At 38.5% G+C, this 14,985-nt stretch overlaps 1 protein-coding gene across 1 annotated transcript in view; it reads left to right on the top strand.

Moving 5' to 3' along the window:
* Window positions 1-3,770: 3,770 nt before the first annotated feature.
* The window catches only part of KPNA3 (karyopherin subunit alpha 3), a 97,267-nt gene continuing 86,052 nt past the window's right edge, over window positions 3,771-14,985 (top strand). Inside the window, exon 1 of the mRNA XM_051987361.1 lies at window positions 3,771-4,855. Within this exon, the coding sequence (XP_051843321.1) occupies window positions 4,787-4,855 (69 nt within the window). The 5' untranslated portion in view covers window positions 3,771-4,786. The remainder of the gene's footprint in view (window positions 4,856-14,985) is intronic.

Here is a 14,985-nt window from a genome sequence, read left to right as displayed (position 1 = left end):
TGGACTGTTTCTAGGACTTATGGACATGTGTAAATTTTCAGATTTGTTAAGACACTCTTCCAAAAACAAAAGAAAGGCGGAGCCACGGGTAACCCTAGAGAACTTCTAAATTTAGTTCTCTATACCATTAATTTTTTAATCTTTGATAAAGATGCATCAGCTCCAGGTTTTTTTGAGAGCATTCTACTCATCATTTGCAATAGAACAATAATGTGTCATCAAAATCATATACTACAATCTATTCTGTAAAATCCAATTGAGTGGTGTTAAGAGTTCAAATGTTGGAGTTTGTTCTCAGAGGACAGCCGGTTTAGAGGCTTAGAGCCCTTCGGATGTCTCCAAATCCAAAGGTTCTGTCCTTCAGCCTCTGCCTCTGCCTTCTTCTGTCTCCAACAGAGATGGAAGATCTCTCTTATCTCCTTCTGGGGGGCCCAGCCACCAATTTGCCGCGGAGAGAGGGCTTCTGGCGTAGCTCCACTGAAGTCCGTCAAAAGTGTTCTCTGCAGCAGAGTCGTTTCTCTCGAGTCTAGCGCGATCAGCCAGCCAAGAGGAAAAAATGTATTCTGGAATGGCTGTCTCGCCTTATATGTGAACCTTCTGAGAGAATGGGATTATGGGTTTTCTCCCATAGTGCTCTCTGGCCCAAAGAGCTTTAAGGTGTGGACTTTGAGTAAAGGTGGGAACACAAGCCTTGTCTTGATTAGTTCTACTTAGTACCTTGTTTCAGGTTCTGGCCAAAACAACTTCCTGTAAGATTAGATCAACTCTAATTACTTAGCAGTTAGTAAGGATTCCAACATTCATAGAACCAGAACCATAAGGTTTGAGCTGGTTTTCATTATATAAACTAGTTAGTGGAAAACCAAATTTAAGAGATTTTACTAAACTGTGGTAAGGCTTGTTACTAGAAGATTTTAGCAGAATTATCTAGGAATTTCTGCAATGAACTAGAGAAGCAAACCCTTTTTAGAATTGCCCTGAGAATAAGGCCTATTTTTAGAATGTGCAAGAGAAAATATTTCCAAGGACCAAACAATTACAAGGGACATCTAGGATTGAAGACAAGATGAAATGATTAAATGGACATTAGGATACAAAGAGACTTGATGTTAGCTACATCAATATTCTTGCATTATTTCAACTTTTTGTATCATGGTGTTTATGCTGAATTTTCTTGGTTATCTTGGTGACATGTAAATCTCCACTCTTAAAATTAATCCTCTATGAGCCATCTAAGTAGTTTGATCTGGAGCCTAACTTATATAATTCTGATTATGAATATATGAAAAACCTTACAGATTTGGTTTATAGATAAATGATCCACAGGAAATGTAAAATAGCCCACTCTTCATGAATCAAAAGAGGAAATTATGGAAACTAAATCTGACAAATTATGATTCAGTCCTGGATCTAATTTAGTTCCCTTTCTATTCAAGTATGGGTCCAATACAATTTCTGTCTTGTGAGAAAATTTTACTCAAGTATAGAAACTATAAGAAAACATTATTGTATTGTTTGAACCTATCCCTAAATGGCTAGGAAGTTAGACCTTTCAATCTGTTGCTTAGAGACATTTAACTAAGGACCCCACCAGATTCAAAGATCCATGTAAGGAGTATTCTAATAATTATTTATCTCAGGAAGCCCTTATGTCTTATCTAAAAATTGGTCAAACTGGCCCTTGTCTTATCTGAAAACTGGTCAATTAGTTACTGTTTCTTGTTTCTTTGATTGAATATAGATGCTTGCAAGAAGGAAAATGGGACACATCTTTTTTCTTATACCTAATCATGTATCCTAGGTTATTGCTTTTTTTATTTTTTTAAGCATAAAAATCTCTCTCCCCCTATATTTGGAGTCAATGACAAGTTGAGGAAGCCTACTCCCAATTTATTATGCAATTGGCATGGATTGTTTAATAAGTTAATGTGCTCAGAAGCTCAAATATTTGTTTCCTTAGTTATTTTAGATTTTATCTATTCCATAATGGTGAGAGACCATAGGAGTGCCTACTGCAATTCCTCATGAAAGAGGAGTCATCCAATTTTAAATCAAGATCAGGATTTTGTAGACCGGTACACAAAAGGTCATTACAGGGTTTTTCAGTCATATCCATAAGAGGGGAGCAGTCATGGAGAAGATCTCTTGAACTTAGAATGTCATGGAGTAAAGTGACCAGAGTAAGAACAGAGAACTTCTCTAAAGTCATTTTTTTCGTTCCTCAATAAAGTCATTTCATCTCTAGTAAATTTATAATTTGAAAATGCTTGAAATTGAGATTTCAACCTCATTGGCTATTACAAATGGAGGTTCTAATCATATGCCTTTTCCACTAAAAAGGAGCAAGCTGTTGCTAGAGTGTGTCTGCTGTGTAGAATGATATGCCAAGGGGCAAGGAGAGGGGCCAAGGGATTAAGGACCCCAGGGGCCATCCCTTTTTACTCATCAACAAAAAGAGAAAAAGGCTTATTGTAATTTTAAAGTCCCAAGGCTAAAGCCAATAGTAATGCTTTCTTGAGGTCTACAAGGGCAGCAAGGTGTTCTGGTTCAATCCACAAAGATTCTGAAACAATTTTTGGTTAAAAGTAAAAGTTTAGCAATCTCACCAAAGAATAAAATCTATTGATAAAGTAATCTTGCAATGCATGGAGTGCTTCTTAGTCTTTGTGGCAAAGAGCTGTTGAAGAATTTTTACTCCATTGGGAAGCCTGTAGACAAAAGGAAACTAAGATACCTGACCAATGGGAAGCTCCATTGTACCTTTGATCTGGAGTCTTTGTGGTCTCAGGCATGTTGCTGGAGTAGGAGATGGTGGCTGTTATCTTGGCAGCTCTCAACACTGGGTGCAGCTAGCAAAAGATCATTTACTATTGAACCATAATGGACCTATCAGAAAAGACAATTGTGTTGATTTTTTAAAGAGTTACTATGAATGTCTTGTGAGTTTTCTCTGTGGGCTTCTGAGAATATTTTTTTCTCTTCTGTATTTTCTGTGGGGGTTGGCTTCTATCCTGATAAGATATTTCTAGATCGTTTAGGGGAATTGGGGACCCTGTTACCTGCACTTGTGGAAACCTAGACATTATATAAAAGTTATATTCGGAGATTTCTCAGAGGAAGCAAGGCAGTGGCAATAACGAGCTGAAAGGGAAATTGATTTCTTTTGAAGGAGGTCTCAGTCTGTTTATGAGTCCCCTGAATCCCTGGCTACCGGAGGACATATTTTCCTTCAAAAGCCCATAGACTTCACTTAACCTCTCGCACGATTTAAAAATAGTTTTCAGACACGCCTTTCCCCATCCTTCACTTTCCTAGTAAAATAGTCAGTCATTTCATTTTATGATATGTTTCCATCCTAGAAATACCAGGTTGGTCTGTATCACTTGTCCAGGTAGTTCTTCTAATGCCGTGATTCTCAATCACTTCTTTTACTCTCTCCAACTCTGCCACCCACTCCCTTTGTATTAACTTCCTTACCTGTAAAATGAAGGGGAAGGATTAAAAGGTTTTTTTTTTTTTTGTTTTGTTTTGTTTTGTTTTTTCCCCCAGTCCAGAGACTACGAACTAGTGCAATCCTATTTCCTCTCTGTTCTAAGGAAACCCACCCGGTCCGTTTCCTAGACTTAATTTTTAGCGGTTGCTTCGGTCAACACACCCTTCCCTTCCCTCTTCCCAAAGGAGTGAACTCAGTGCGTCCGCTTCTGGAAGGATCTCCATAAGAGTTCATTTCAATAAACATTTATTACGCACCAGCCACGAGCTAGGCGCTGTGCTAGGAGCTGGGGATACAAAAAAGAGACAGAAGACAATTCCTATAGCAAATGTTACTGAATAAAATGCTCCTGATTTTTCCAATACAGCTTATTGGGGATCAGGCTTAGGAAATGAAGAAAAAAAAATTGTTACAAAGTAGGGAAGAGCCAGGGTCACCTGTGCGAATGGTTCACTCCCTCCATTCTCATCCCTCTGGGGGAGTGTGTTGGGGGGAAAGGGAGGGAACGGAAATTTATGTGTTAGTGGCGAGGTAGCAGAGGGCTGTAAATGCAGCGAAATACAGTACACAAAGCAGGGCCCTATATGCAATCCAGTTATGACTGAGGAGGCAGAGAAATCCCGTCCATTTTATGATTAATAGGCAGATGTTAGGACCGCAAGGTATTCTCCCCAGGAAGCCCCTCCCTGAGGCGGCCTCTGGGGTGGAGCCCTGAGGACGGATGGCGCACGCACCCGCTTGGCAGCCGCGCGCCGAAGGATCCCGGCATACACCACTTTCTCTTCATAGCGGTGGAATATAACTCTCGCTCAGAGCCTGGCATGTCGGGGATTGTAGTCCTCCGCCTTCCCTCCGGCGTGCTAGGAGGAAAAGCCGTTGGGCCCAGCTCCATTTTATGCAAATAAGCTGCAGCCCCGAGGCGACAAGGGGGAGTGGGAGGTTGCTCTGGTGTGTCACCTTAGGAACCCGCCACATCGCAGCCCAAGCCACCGGCAGTAGCATTTCCATCCGGGTGTCACATGGGTAGGAGCCCTTTCCCAGCTCGTGCCCCTCCTAGATTCCATCCTCCCCCTCTCTCCCGCCCCCGCCCCACCCCCACCTCGCTACCGGCCCCACGCCTCCCCTAGCGTTCAGAGGCGTCACGGAACGTGCCCCCCCCTCCTCCTTTTCCCCTTCCCTGGCTCTCCCTCCCTCTCTCACCCTTCCCCCCAACCCCAGCCCTCCCCCTCCCGCGCCGGAGACTCGCCGCCGCAGCAGCAGGAGTAGTAGCCGCCGCTGGAGCAGCGCAGAGCCATGGCCGAAAACGCCGGCTTGGAGAACCATCGCATTAAGAGCTTCAAGAATAAGGGCCGCGATGTGGAAGTGAGTGTCGTGCTGCCGCCGGCGGCCGAGGGGTTGGGGCCTGGCCGCTCGCGGCGGGCGGTGAAGCTGGTTTTCGCCGGTTTGCGGTGTGGAGTTGGCCGCCGAAGCCGCCGCCGTCTCCCTCTCCTCACCAGGAGGCGACGGTGGCGAGGCAGGGAGGAACGTGGGGCGGCTGCGAGGAAGCGGAGCGAGGGTGGGTGGAGTGGTCAAAGCCGTCCCGGCCCCGCTTCCCCTCTCCGCCTCGCCGAAGCACCGGCCGGCGAGGGAGACGGGGGAAGAGGCTTGGGGGTTTTTCTCCTCCGTCATGCGGGCGCGGCCTGCTGGAGGCGATCGAGGAATGTTCGGCTGCGAGGCGTCGCCGGAGGCCGGCCGGCGAGAGCGAGCTGGGGATTCCGTCGCCTCCTCTTCGTCTATCCCGGCGGGCTCCCCGATCCTGCCAAGCCGCCTCGGCCCCGCACCCCGCCGGGCACATGAGAGGCCGGCTTCTTGCTGCGCTCTGAAAGCAGCTCCACATGGGGCTCGGGCTCCTCGCGGCCCCTTCAGCCCGGAGGGAGCAGCGAGGGACCGGGTGGGGGATAGCGGCCCGAGCCGGGGCTCGGCTAGGGCCAAGGCCCGGTAACTGACTCGCGCCTGGCGGAGGATGGGGGCGTCAGGGATACGCTAGGACCATTTTCCTCGCCCCCCTGCCAACCATGTGAGATTCTTTCTGCTCTCAATCCCCTCTCACTTGGCATTTGGACAATAGTTTGTGATCTATTGTGTTCTTCTCGGGGAGGAAAAAAGGGAGGGTGTCCTTTCCATGACTTCCTCCGGGTTTCCTTTACATTCTTGGATATATGAGGTGTGCATGACACGATCGATCATTTCTGGAAAGTATTTTTATTGAAATGTCGTCAAGGCATTTGTATCCTTTCACCTCTGGCTCCTACCATAAGGTAGTAGAGTGATTTTGTGTGTGTGTGTGGGGGCAAGATTGTAAACATTCAGTGTGGTCCCTAGGTATGCTGCCATTGTTTCATTAAGGTGACATGAGCAGGTACTACTATCAAACTCGGCTCATGCCAAGCAGCGCTAGGGGTCTCTATGCAGCTGATGAAAGCATGGTAGTAGAATGTATAAACTTAATCCGTACACGTTGTCGAGGTATATGTACGTGTACATATAAAAATGTGTATATTATACATAAGCATACATATTTGTGGGTATATAGTGTTTTGAACCCACAGCCTGCCTGTTTCATCCCCATCCTCTTTTGGAGGACATGATTTGTAGGTTTGAAATAATATGCTAAGCATTCTGTGTTTTGCAAATGAAAATTGATTCAGGTAATTTTTCTATAAAGGAAAACTCATGATTATTTAAACAGACACATAATAGTTATCAAAAGCCCAAAGTTAAACTGACAAAATCTGGAAGCATTTCAGAACATATATTTTTGAAAATAACTGATTGCTGTGGAGCTTTCATTTCATGAAGGAGAAAACTGAGTTTTCTCTGTATGTCCTAGCCTTTACTGTATTTCCGATCACAAGACATCTGTCCTGAATCTTAAGACCCATTAAAAAATGAAATTCTGAAAGCAGGAAAATTGATTTTTCCTGGCCTACTCAGTGATTGAGCTTTTGGGTTCAGTGAAGGATTATTTGCAACATAGGCCTTCTACCTGCTGCAGCCTTCCTATATTAGAAAATGTAAAAAAGCAAAATTGTCCATGTTCCCCTGGGAGGTAGGGTAAACTTATCTTGCTCCCTAGAATGCTTGGGCAGAGTTTTATCTTTTATGATTTTTTTTCCTTCCTTTTCTTTGTTTTAGTATCCCTGTAACTATTATTCCATATGCATAATAAATGTATTTTATTAAATATTTGTTGCTCCTGACATCAATTTCTGCCTTTTAAATATAGGCAGTTATATGCTTTCATGGGCATCTTAAAATGAATAGTAGTAATATTTCTGACCTAAAACAATATTCCAGGAAGAATAATAGTTAACCTTCATTTTGTTACAAATTGGCAAATTTAGGCATAGAAAAGCCATTCACTGCCAAACACCTTGCCTTTTGCCATACTATCCTATCCTCTTCTCCTACCCCACCAGCTGGAACAGTACCTTCCAGGATAGCTCTCCAGAGACCATTCCCTTCTCAGTCAGTACTACTATTACTTATGGATTGTGAGACTTGACTGCCCGGTGGCTCCAATCATAGTTGCTGTGATTCTACACACCAAAACTCCTTTTCCTAGTTATATTTAGCATATGTGTATTATCTTTCTGCATTATTTTTATTTGCATACCCAAGATCTTCTCATAGGGCTTCACACTAGAGGTGCTTGGTAATTATTTTCACTCAGTTATTTTTTTCAATCGTTGTAAGACATCCCCTTCTCCATTCCCCAAAACCCAGATCAAATTAGTCAGTGACAAAATTAGGGCTAGAAATGGGGACTTGTGATTACTTATGTGGTAGTCTATCCTTCAAATCACACCAAAGTATACCAGTTATCATAGTCATGTAATATTAAAATTTTATGTACAGATGCTGGGTGCTGTGCAAACTAATATTAACTGCCATTCCTTCTTTTTAGAAGTTTATAATGCAGAACAAAGAATAAATCAAACATAATAAAAATTATGTAAGTCAGAAGATAGAAGGGACCGTCATATAAAATACAATTTCCATAAGCATACAGTTGTGCTAGGGGATTGAGTATGAGGTAAGCGTTAGAAGAAAAATATCTCATATCTATCCAGTCAGGAATGGCTTCAAAGAAGGATTCTAATTCTAATAGATCTTTGGAAGGAAGAGAAGAAGCTTGGTGCATTTTTCAGGGAGGACATTACAAGCTTAGGGGGAATAATATAAAAAAGGCATTGATTTAGAGTAAAGATTCAAACAAATTAGAATGGAAGGACAAAAAAGCAATGGAGATGGGAATCTTGACTGTAACTTGAGGATGGGCATTATACTGATATTGAAGCTTTGTTTTAGTAGGGAATTCTAAAAGAAAGTATTATAGATACATACTCTTTTTGGCATTTAAAGCCCTTCATGGCTTTTGCCTGGGCTAAATAATGTAATTATGTAATTAATACAAACTCTCATTCTTATCTGCTTCAGCCTAAATGGGTTGCATAATCAATTTCACTTCTTCCTACTTTTACACATGGCTTCCATGCCTGAAATGTTCTTCCTCTTTTTTTTTTTTTTTTTTAAAGCTGAGGCAATTGGGGTTAAGTGACTTGTCCAGGGTCACACAGGAAGTGTTGAATGTCTGAAGTCAAATTTGAACTCAGGTCTTCCTGACTTCAAGGCTGGTGCTCTATCCACTGCGCCGCCTAGCTGCCCCTTCTCTACTCTTGAAGGCTATCTTGAGTAGCTTTCCTGACTTCTTCAATTGTTAGGTTCCCCTCTTTATTTCTTTTTAATTATGTCCTTTATTTGTTCAAGCATTTCAGTCTTAGACTCTTTGTAACCGCATTTGGAGTTTTGTTGGCAGAGATCCTTCTCCAGTTCATTTTGCAGTTGAGGAAACAGAGGCAAACAAGTTTAAATGACTTCTTTATAAGCATGTAGTCCCCAATAAAATGTAATGTCCTTAGGTTTAGAATCCTTTTGGGTTTTTTTGTCTTTTTATCCCTAGCATCTAGCACAGTATGCATTGCACATAGTAGTTATTTAATAAATGCTTAATGATTCATTAATTTCAGAATTCTAAGGAAAGGGTGACATGAACATAACATTTGGCAAGACAGAACTTAATAATTTTTAGAATTGGTTACATCAGTATTGCTGTGAAGGAGATCATCAAGGAAAAATTTTGAGATCTGGCAGTGCATAGGAGCTGAACAAGGAGTAAACTTTACTATAAGTGTACATGTATACATACATATATATATATATATATATGCTTTTGTATATATAGATTTGTTTCATTTGAGGCAACATAGGAGTGTTTTCTACAGGCAGAGTATTGTACTAGGTGAGGGAGGAGATGCAGTATTTTCCCAAGGCATCCTTACCTCTTATAGAAATTATAGTCTGATGAATGAATTCCCACACACATTAATAACTATAGAAACCACAAAACATTGTATAAATTTGAATTATCATGTGACATCTCCTAAGGAGTACCAGAAAAAGGGCTCTGTGAGGATTGAGGAAGAGATAACATTACTCAAAGGGAGTTCAAAGAAGTCTCCATGACAGAGCTAGCCTTTGCGCTAACTTTAAAGAATGGGTAGGATTTTTAGTAAGCATGTTTGGAGGGTGTTATAGTCAATAGAGACTTTGCTTTATAATCAAAGTCAGAGAACCAAGAAAATAAAGTTGTGTATGAAGGATAGTAATTATTCCAGTAAGATAAAAGTATAGAAGCAAGAGACTTTAATCTGTAAGTCAGCAAGTGGTTCACCAAAATCCGAAGTGAGGCTGAACCATCAGATTAAAATGTCATTGGGAAAATACTTAACAAAATGAATAAACATGCCGTATATTGTAGATAATGTTAATTTGTAGTTTTCTAAGTCAGTATGCGACTTTTTGAGTTTGATACCTCTGGCATATAGAGTTACTTGGAAGTCATGCATGATTTCATTTGAGCCAAACAACCACCCAATGAGATAGCTACTTCAAATGGAGTGGAAAGAGCAATGAATTTGAAATCACAGAACCTGAGTTTGATCCCTAGCTTTGCTAATTAATAGCTTTGTGACACTAAGGCCTGCTTTTTGGGTCTCAGTTAATCTTATCTGATGATGAGATGAAATTTTTAATTCTGGACTGCTGGGAAGTCCCTTTTAGTTGTTTATTAGTCACTAAACATGTTTTAAGTTCTTGTTATGCACTTTATGCAAAAGTAAGCACTAGAAGGGCAGTCCCTTCACCCAAGGAGTTTGTAGTCTAAAAGGAGAAGACAAAGCTGAAAAGAGGGAAGAGAAGGTACCTTATATAAAAGAAGCATGGGGGAAGAGTCAGAAAAGTTTCAAAGTAGTGGAACCTAGTGGGAAATGAGTGCAAAGTACCCTTTTTTAAGAAAGGTTTTGGAGTTCATTGGTTTGACTTTCCAGTCGGGGGCAGAGGGTTTTAGTGAGACTGGTTGGATCTTGCAGAGGAAGGTTTTCCCTAATGATAAGCTTATTTGCATGGTGAAATCCCCAAGTACCTCTGACAGGTGAGAAAAGACATAAGTCCCGATCCCCTATTTTCTTCATTTTACAAACATCAGAAATGTTAAGTGAATTCTTACTTACAGGAACTAGTAAGTGGTAACATTGAAGGATTTAAATGCAGTTTTTCTTGACTTAATTCTAGTACTCTGTCTTCTATACCCAAAGTGTCAAATTTGGGGCATATGGCTGCAAGTGGTGTAACATTCTGGTGTTCTGAACTAGATTAAAATGTAATTGAGAAATGTTTAATAAAATACAATACAATATAATGTTAATTTGTGGTTTTCTAAGTAAATATGTAGTTTGCAAGGATCTGTTTCTTTTTAATACCACTGCACCACACACTGAATGACTATTTAATAAACAATAGAGAACTATTGCAGAATTTTGAGCAGGGGAGTGTGACATAGCCAGATCTCTAAATAAAGAAGATTAATCAGGCAACTGTGAAGGAGGGATTAGAAGACAGGATAAAGACAGGAAGATTGGATATTAGGCTATTGGAAAAGACAGGGCATATGACAATGAAGGCCTATGCTTATTTTGGTAACTGTAGTATTTTTTTTTTTTAATTAAAGCTTTTTATTTTTCAAAACATGCATGGACAATTCTTCAACATTAGCTCTTGCAAAACCTTGTGTTCCAATTTTCCCTCCCTTCCCCCACGTCCTGCCCTGGAAGGCAAATAGTCTAATGTATGTTAGACATGGTAGAAATATGTTAAATCTATTGTATGCATACATATTTATACAATTATTGTGCTGCACAAGAAAAATCAAATCAAACCAGTAAAAAAAAAAAAAAAACAGCAGCAAAATAAAATGCAAGCAAGCAACAACAAAAAGTGAAAATGCTATGTTGTGACATTCTGGTAACTGTGGTATTAAAAAGGAAGAGATGGAGATGGGATGCTAGAGGTAGAATTTACATGATAATGCATTCATATTATGTATGAATAAGTGTGTACCACACTTATAAATGTGTATGTAATGAAAGGATAGAAGAGTTAAAGGTCAATTGGTGGTAAAGTGTGCAGTGGAAAGAGTGGATTTGGTGTCAGATCTGGGTTTGGTTCCTAACTTTGGTATTTACTATTTGTATGACCTTGGTCAAATCACATAATTTCTCTGACCCCAGTTAATTTATTTATAAAGTGAACACTGATTTCTTAATTCTCTTCCAGCTCTGTGATTCTATGATCTTGCTAAAGTTATGAATAGCAACTAGGAGATTGGATAGGAAAGATTTTATTGGACAAACCAGGAAGGAGATCCTGAGGCACTGAATATATTTTAGTGTGAGTTCTTTAAATCAAAATTTTAACTCTACATTAAATATGGTTGAAAATCACTTTTTTGAGAAAATGCAAGTATTTAGCCAATCAGTATCATATAACAGAATTTCCTTTTTGAATGCTTTACGATTCTATTTGGGTTGAAAAAGTAGGTATTTGATAGTGTTTGTTAGTTTCTAATAAATATTAACTTATTTGTTAATAATCCAGATGCCTTTTGTGCATGTGTTTAATTGTCTGCAAAGCTTCTCAAATGAGCAGAAGTTTTTTTTTTCTATTGGAGTTGCCTAAATTGTAACTTTTTGATAATCATCTAACCCCTCTATTTTAGTTTCCACACTTGTATATGTTCAGAAGGATCTTCTCATGTTATTTAGAGCTTTGTGGTGGCTCTGAGTCACTTTCTAAATAAAAATAAAACAATTTAGGATTTTAAGTTTTCCAATTAATCCTCCTTTTTTTTTCCCCCACTCTTATACTGGTTTAGACTCTCATCTATTTTTTCCTAGACCTATTATATCAGACTTCTAACTTATTTTTCTATGTCCAATCTCTTTCCACTGTACATTTTAACTTTTACATTATTACTGGAATCATATCGTTCTAGTGTTCAAAAAGCAGAATGTTAAGAGTTTAACCACTTTTTCATATTAAATATGAAGGAATATAAACTCCACAGAAATAAAGTGACTTTCATGAGATCTTTCAATAAAATAGCAAAATTGGAATTTGAATGCAAATCTTTATTCTGAGATCATTTCTTTACTCTTTCACTATGCCATGTTTCCTAGCTTCAATGATTTTCTGTTGCCTGATAAAGAAATATAAACTCTTGACCCTAGTATTCAAGGTCTTTCATACTCCTTATTTACCTTTCTGATCCTATTTCTTACTACTGCTTTACTTCATGTAGTTTATGTTTTAGGGAAACTGGATTTCAGTCTGTCCACCCTTCATCCCATTCCTCTTCTTTTGCTCATATTAATTTCTGAAATGGGCATCTCCTAAATTTCAATAAAGTAAACTCCTTCCCTTACTCTAAGGTCAACTCAGGTAACTTTCTGAAAACCTTTCCTGACCTTCCTCTTTGCACTTAGCTTACCTTGCCTTGTATCTTGGTTATTATCTTTATTTGGTTATTGTTATGTGTCTTTAACATAGTTTAAAATGTAAGCTCCTTTGAGAACAGGATATTTCCTATAAATCTGCATATCAGTAGCGGGTAACAAATAAGAAACTTAAAAACTGGAGTAAAGGACATAACTGGTAAAGAATATGATTCAAAAGACATCAGGTTATCTTCCCAACTACTGGACAAGTCCGGATTCTCCATTGGTATTTCTTGAAGCCCTGAGAAATGGAGGAAGGCACCTAGCACATTGAATTGACTTTCTGTGAGAATCTTTGGGAAAATATACACAAGACTCTTACAAGTATGAATAAGATTGTGATTGTGATCATTGGTTCAGTGTCCTCATTGACTAGCACAACATCTTATACAAAAGTCTCTGCTTAATGTTCTTTTGTTGAATGAATCTCAAATAATTTAATCTTTCCCTGAACTTCTACCAGGATCTTCTGTTTCAGTTAGATATACATCAATATACTTTTAGCTTAGATATCTATATCTTATCTTAGGCTATCCTGCATCCCTGAAATAACCTGCTTATGCTTTATGCATAACCATGACCTATTTTGTACCTCAGTCTTCTATATCCTACTTCCTCCACAAAGTCTTGGCTATCTTCCATACTATCTGCCAATTGTTCTTAGAATCTCATAGAGACATTCAGAAAGTCTGGTAGTTGAAGCATGGATCCCTTCTATAGTTTTCCCAATAAGTAAACATATAACTACTACTTTTACTTCTTCACTGATAGGGAATCACTGTCTTTTAAGTCATTCTATTCTATTTTGGGACAAGCTTTGATTAGTTCCTAAGTCCAAATTTGCTTCCTATAAACATTCTTCCTTTTCCTAGGTCCACAGCCATATTTTAAAGTAATATTTGTTTTTAAAAGGTCATGTTACATTATTGATTTTAGTATTTAATTTAATTTTGTGATCTTTTGAGATTAAAAAGTGGTATAATAAAGAGAAGTTAAAATCACGTTTTTAGAACTAGATTTAGTGATCTTAAAACTAGATTTACATCCTGCCATCTAGGGGAGGGAATGAAGGGAAGGAGGGGAAAAATTGGAACAAAAGGTTCGGCAATTGTCAATGCTGTAAAATTACCCATACATATAACTTGTAAATAAAAAGCTATTAAAAAATAAAATAAAATAAAAGACTAAGAGCTTAAACTAGCTTAGTGACCATCTTATCCATGGTTATTTTCAGATGAGAAAATTGAGGTATGAGTGCTCTTCTGTCTGCCTTCTTAACGAAGTTGCATATCTTGAAATAATTATTCCATTTTCTAATCATATACTTTACAAATCTCTCATTGGACAGTTTAATTCAGATAACTTTTGCAAATTCTCTAAGAAACTTACCTACATAAGTGTAAATTGGTCTGCTGAGATGAGTTGATGTGATATATATTCAGTACATTGATTTATTACAATATGTATACTGTCATTTAATTTTTTATAAGTTCTATCAGTGCAGAACCTATGCATTTTTTTTGTTATTAATCTTTTTACCTTTTTTGGTGACTAGTGCTAAATTTTATTCACAAATTTAATTTTTTTTCATGAGATTGAAAATATAGATGACCAAGATAATATAGATTAATAAACCACTAAATTTTAGGAAATAAAGGTATGAAGTCCAAGATAGTTATTTTTATCATCTTATGTAAGTAAGAGTAATAGCTTTAATGTGATGATATGAAATCCATCTATATGTTTTGAGAGATGTGCTGTCATATTCATGGGACCTTGGAAACAGTTCAGTAGTTTTCAGACTTAAGGGTCTATGTGGAATCAGTATACAACTGTGGGGCAAGTGCTGGATTTAGAGAAATCTAAGGGTTTACATTCTGACTTAGCTACATTCTGCTCTTTGACAAGTCATTTAACTTCTCAAGGCTTCAGTCTCTCCTGTGTAAAATTATCAGATTGGACTAGATGACCTTAAAAATTCCTTCTGTTTCTAAATGTGTGATCTGGTAATGTTAAACTTTATACCTTATTTGTTCCTACTTGACACTCAAAAAGCAGAATTTCTTTTGATGAGATTTAAATGAAGTAACTTCAATATATTATGTATAATAACTTTTATTTTGAAATCTACTAATATAGAAACATAAATTAGTCCATAGATCATCACACTATGCTTCCAGATAATTTAATGTTTTCTCTTGTCTCCAGGAAAGATGTTATATACAATGTTTCCAGAGAACTTGGGAGATACTATGGTAGGAAATAAAATTAGGACAGGTGTGAAAACATCCTAAATTACACTTTTGTGAAATTCTTTACTTATATTTGGACTACAGATTATGACAAGCTAGATGCCAATTTGAATCGAAAAGTGTGAGCCTTTGTTGTGTTATTCATTATAAGCTTATGGAAAAATTTGATAGTAACTTTAGGACCTTGAACTTTGCCTACCTTAGAACTTAGTAAAACCCCAAGACTATAATCCATGCTTATTTTTAGTGATTTTTTTGCTTTTACGTCATTTTAATTTCTGAATATATTCCTTCCTTCCTCCTCTGC

Source organism: Antechinus flavipes, chromosome 3 (assembly GCF_016432865.1).
Source record: "Antechinus flavipes isolate AdamAnt ecotype Samford, QLD, Australia chromosome 3, AdamAnt_v2, whole genome shotgun sequence".
Taxonomy (NCBI): Eukaryota; Metazoa; Chordata; class Mammalia; order Dasyuromorphia; family Dasyuridae; genus Antechinus; species Antechinus flavipes.
This window is presented reverse-complemented; position numbering and strand designations above follow the sequence as displayed.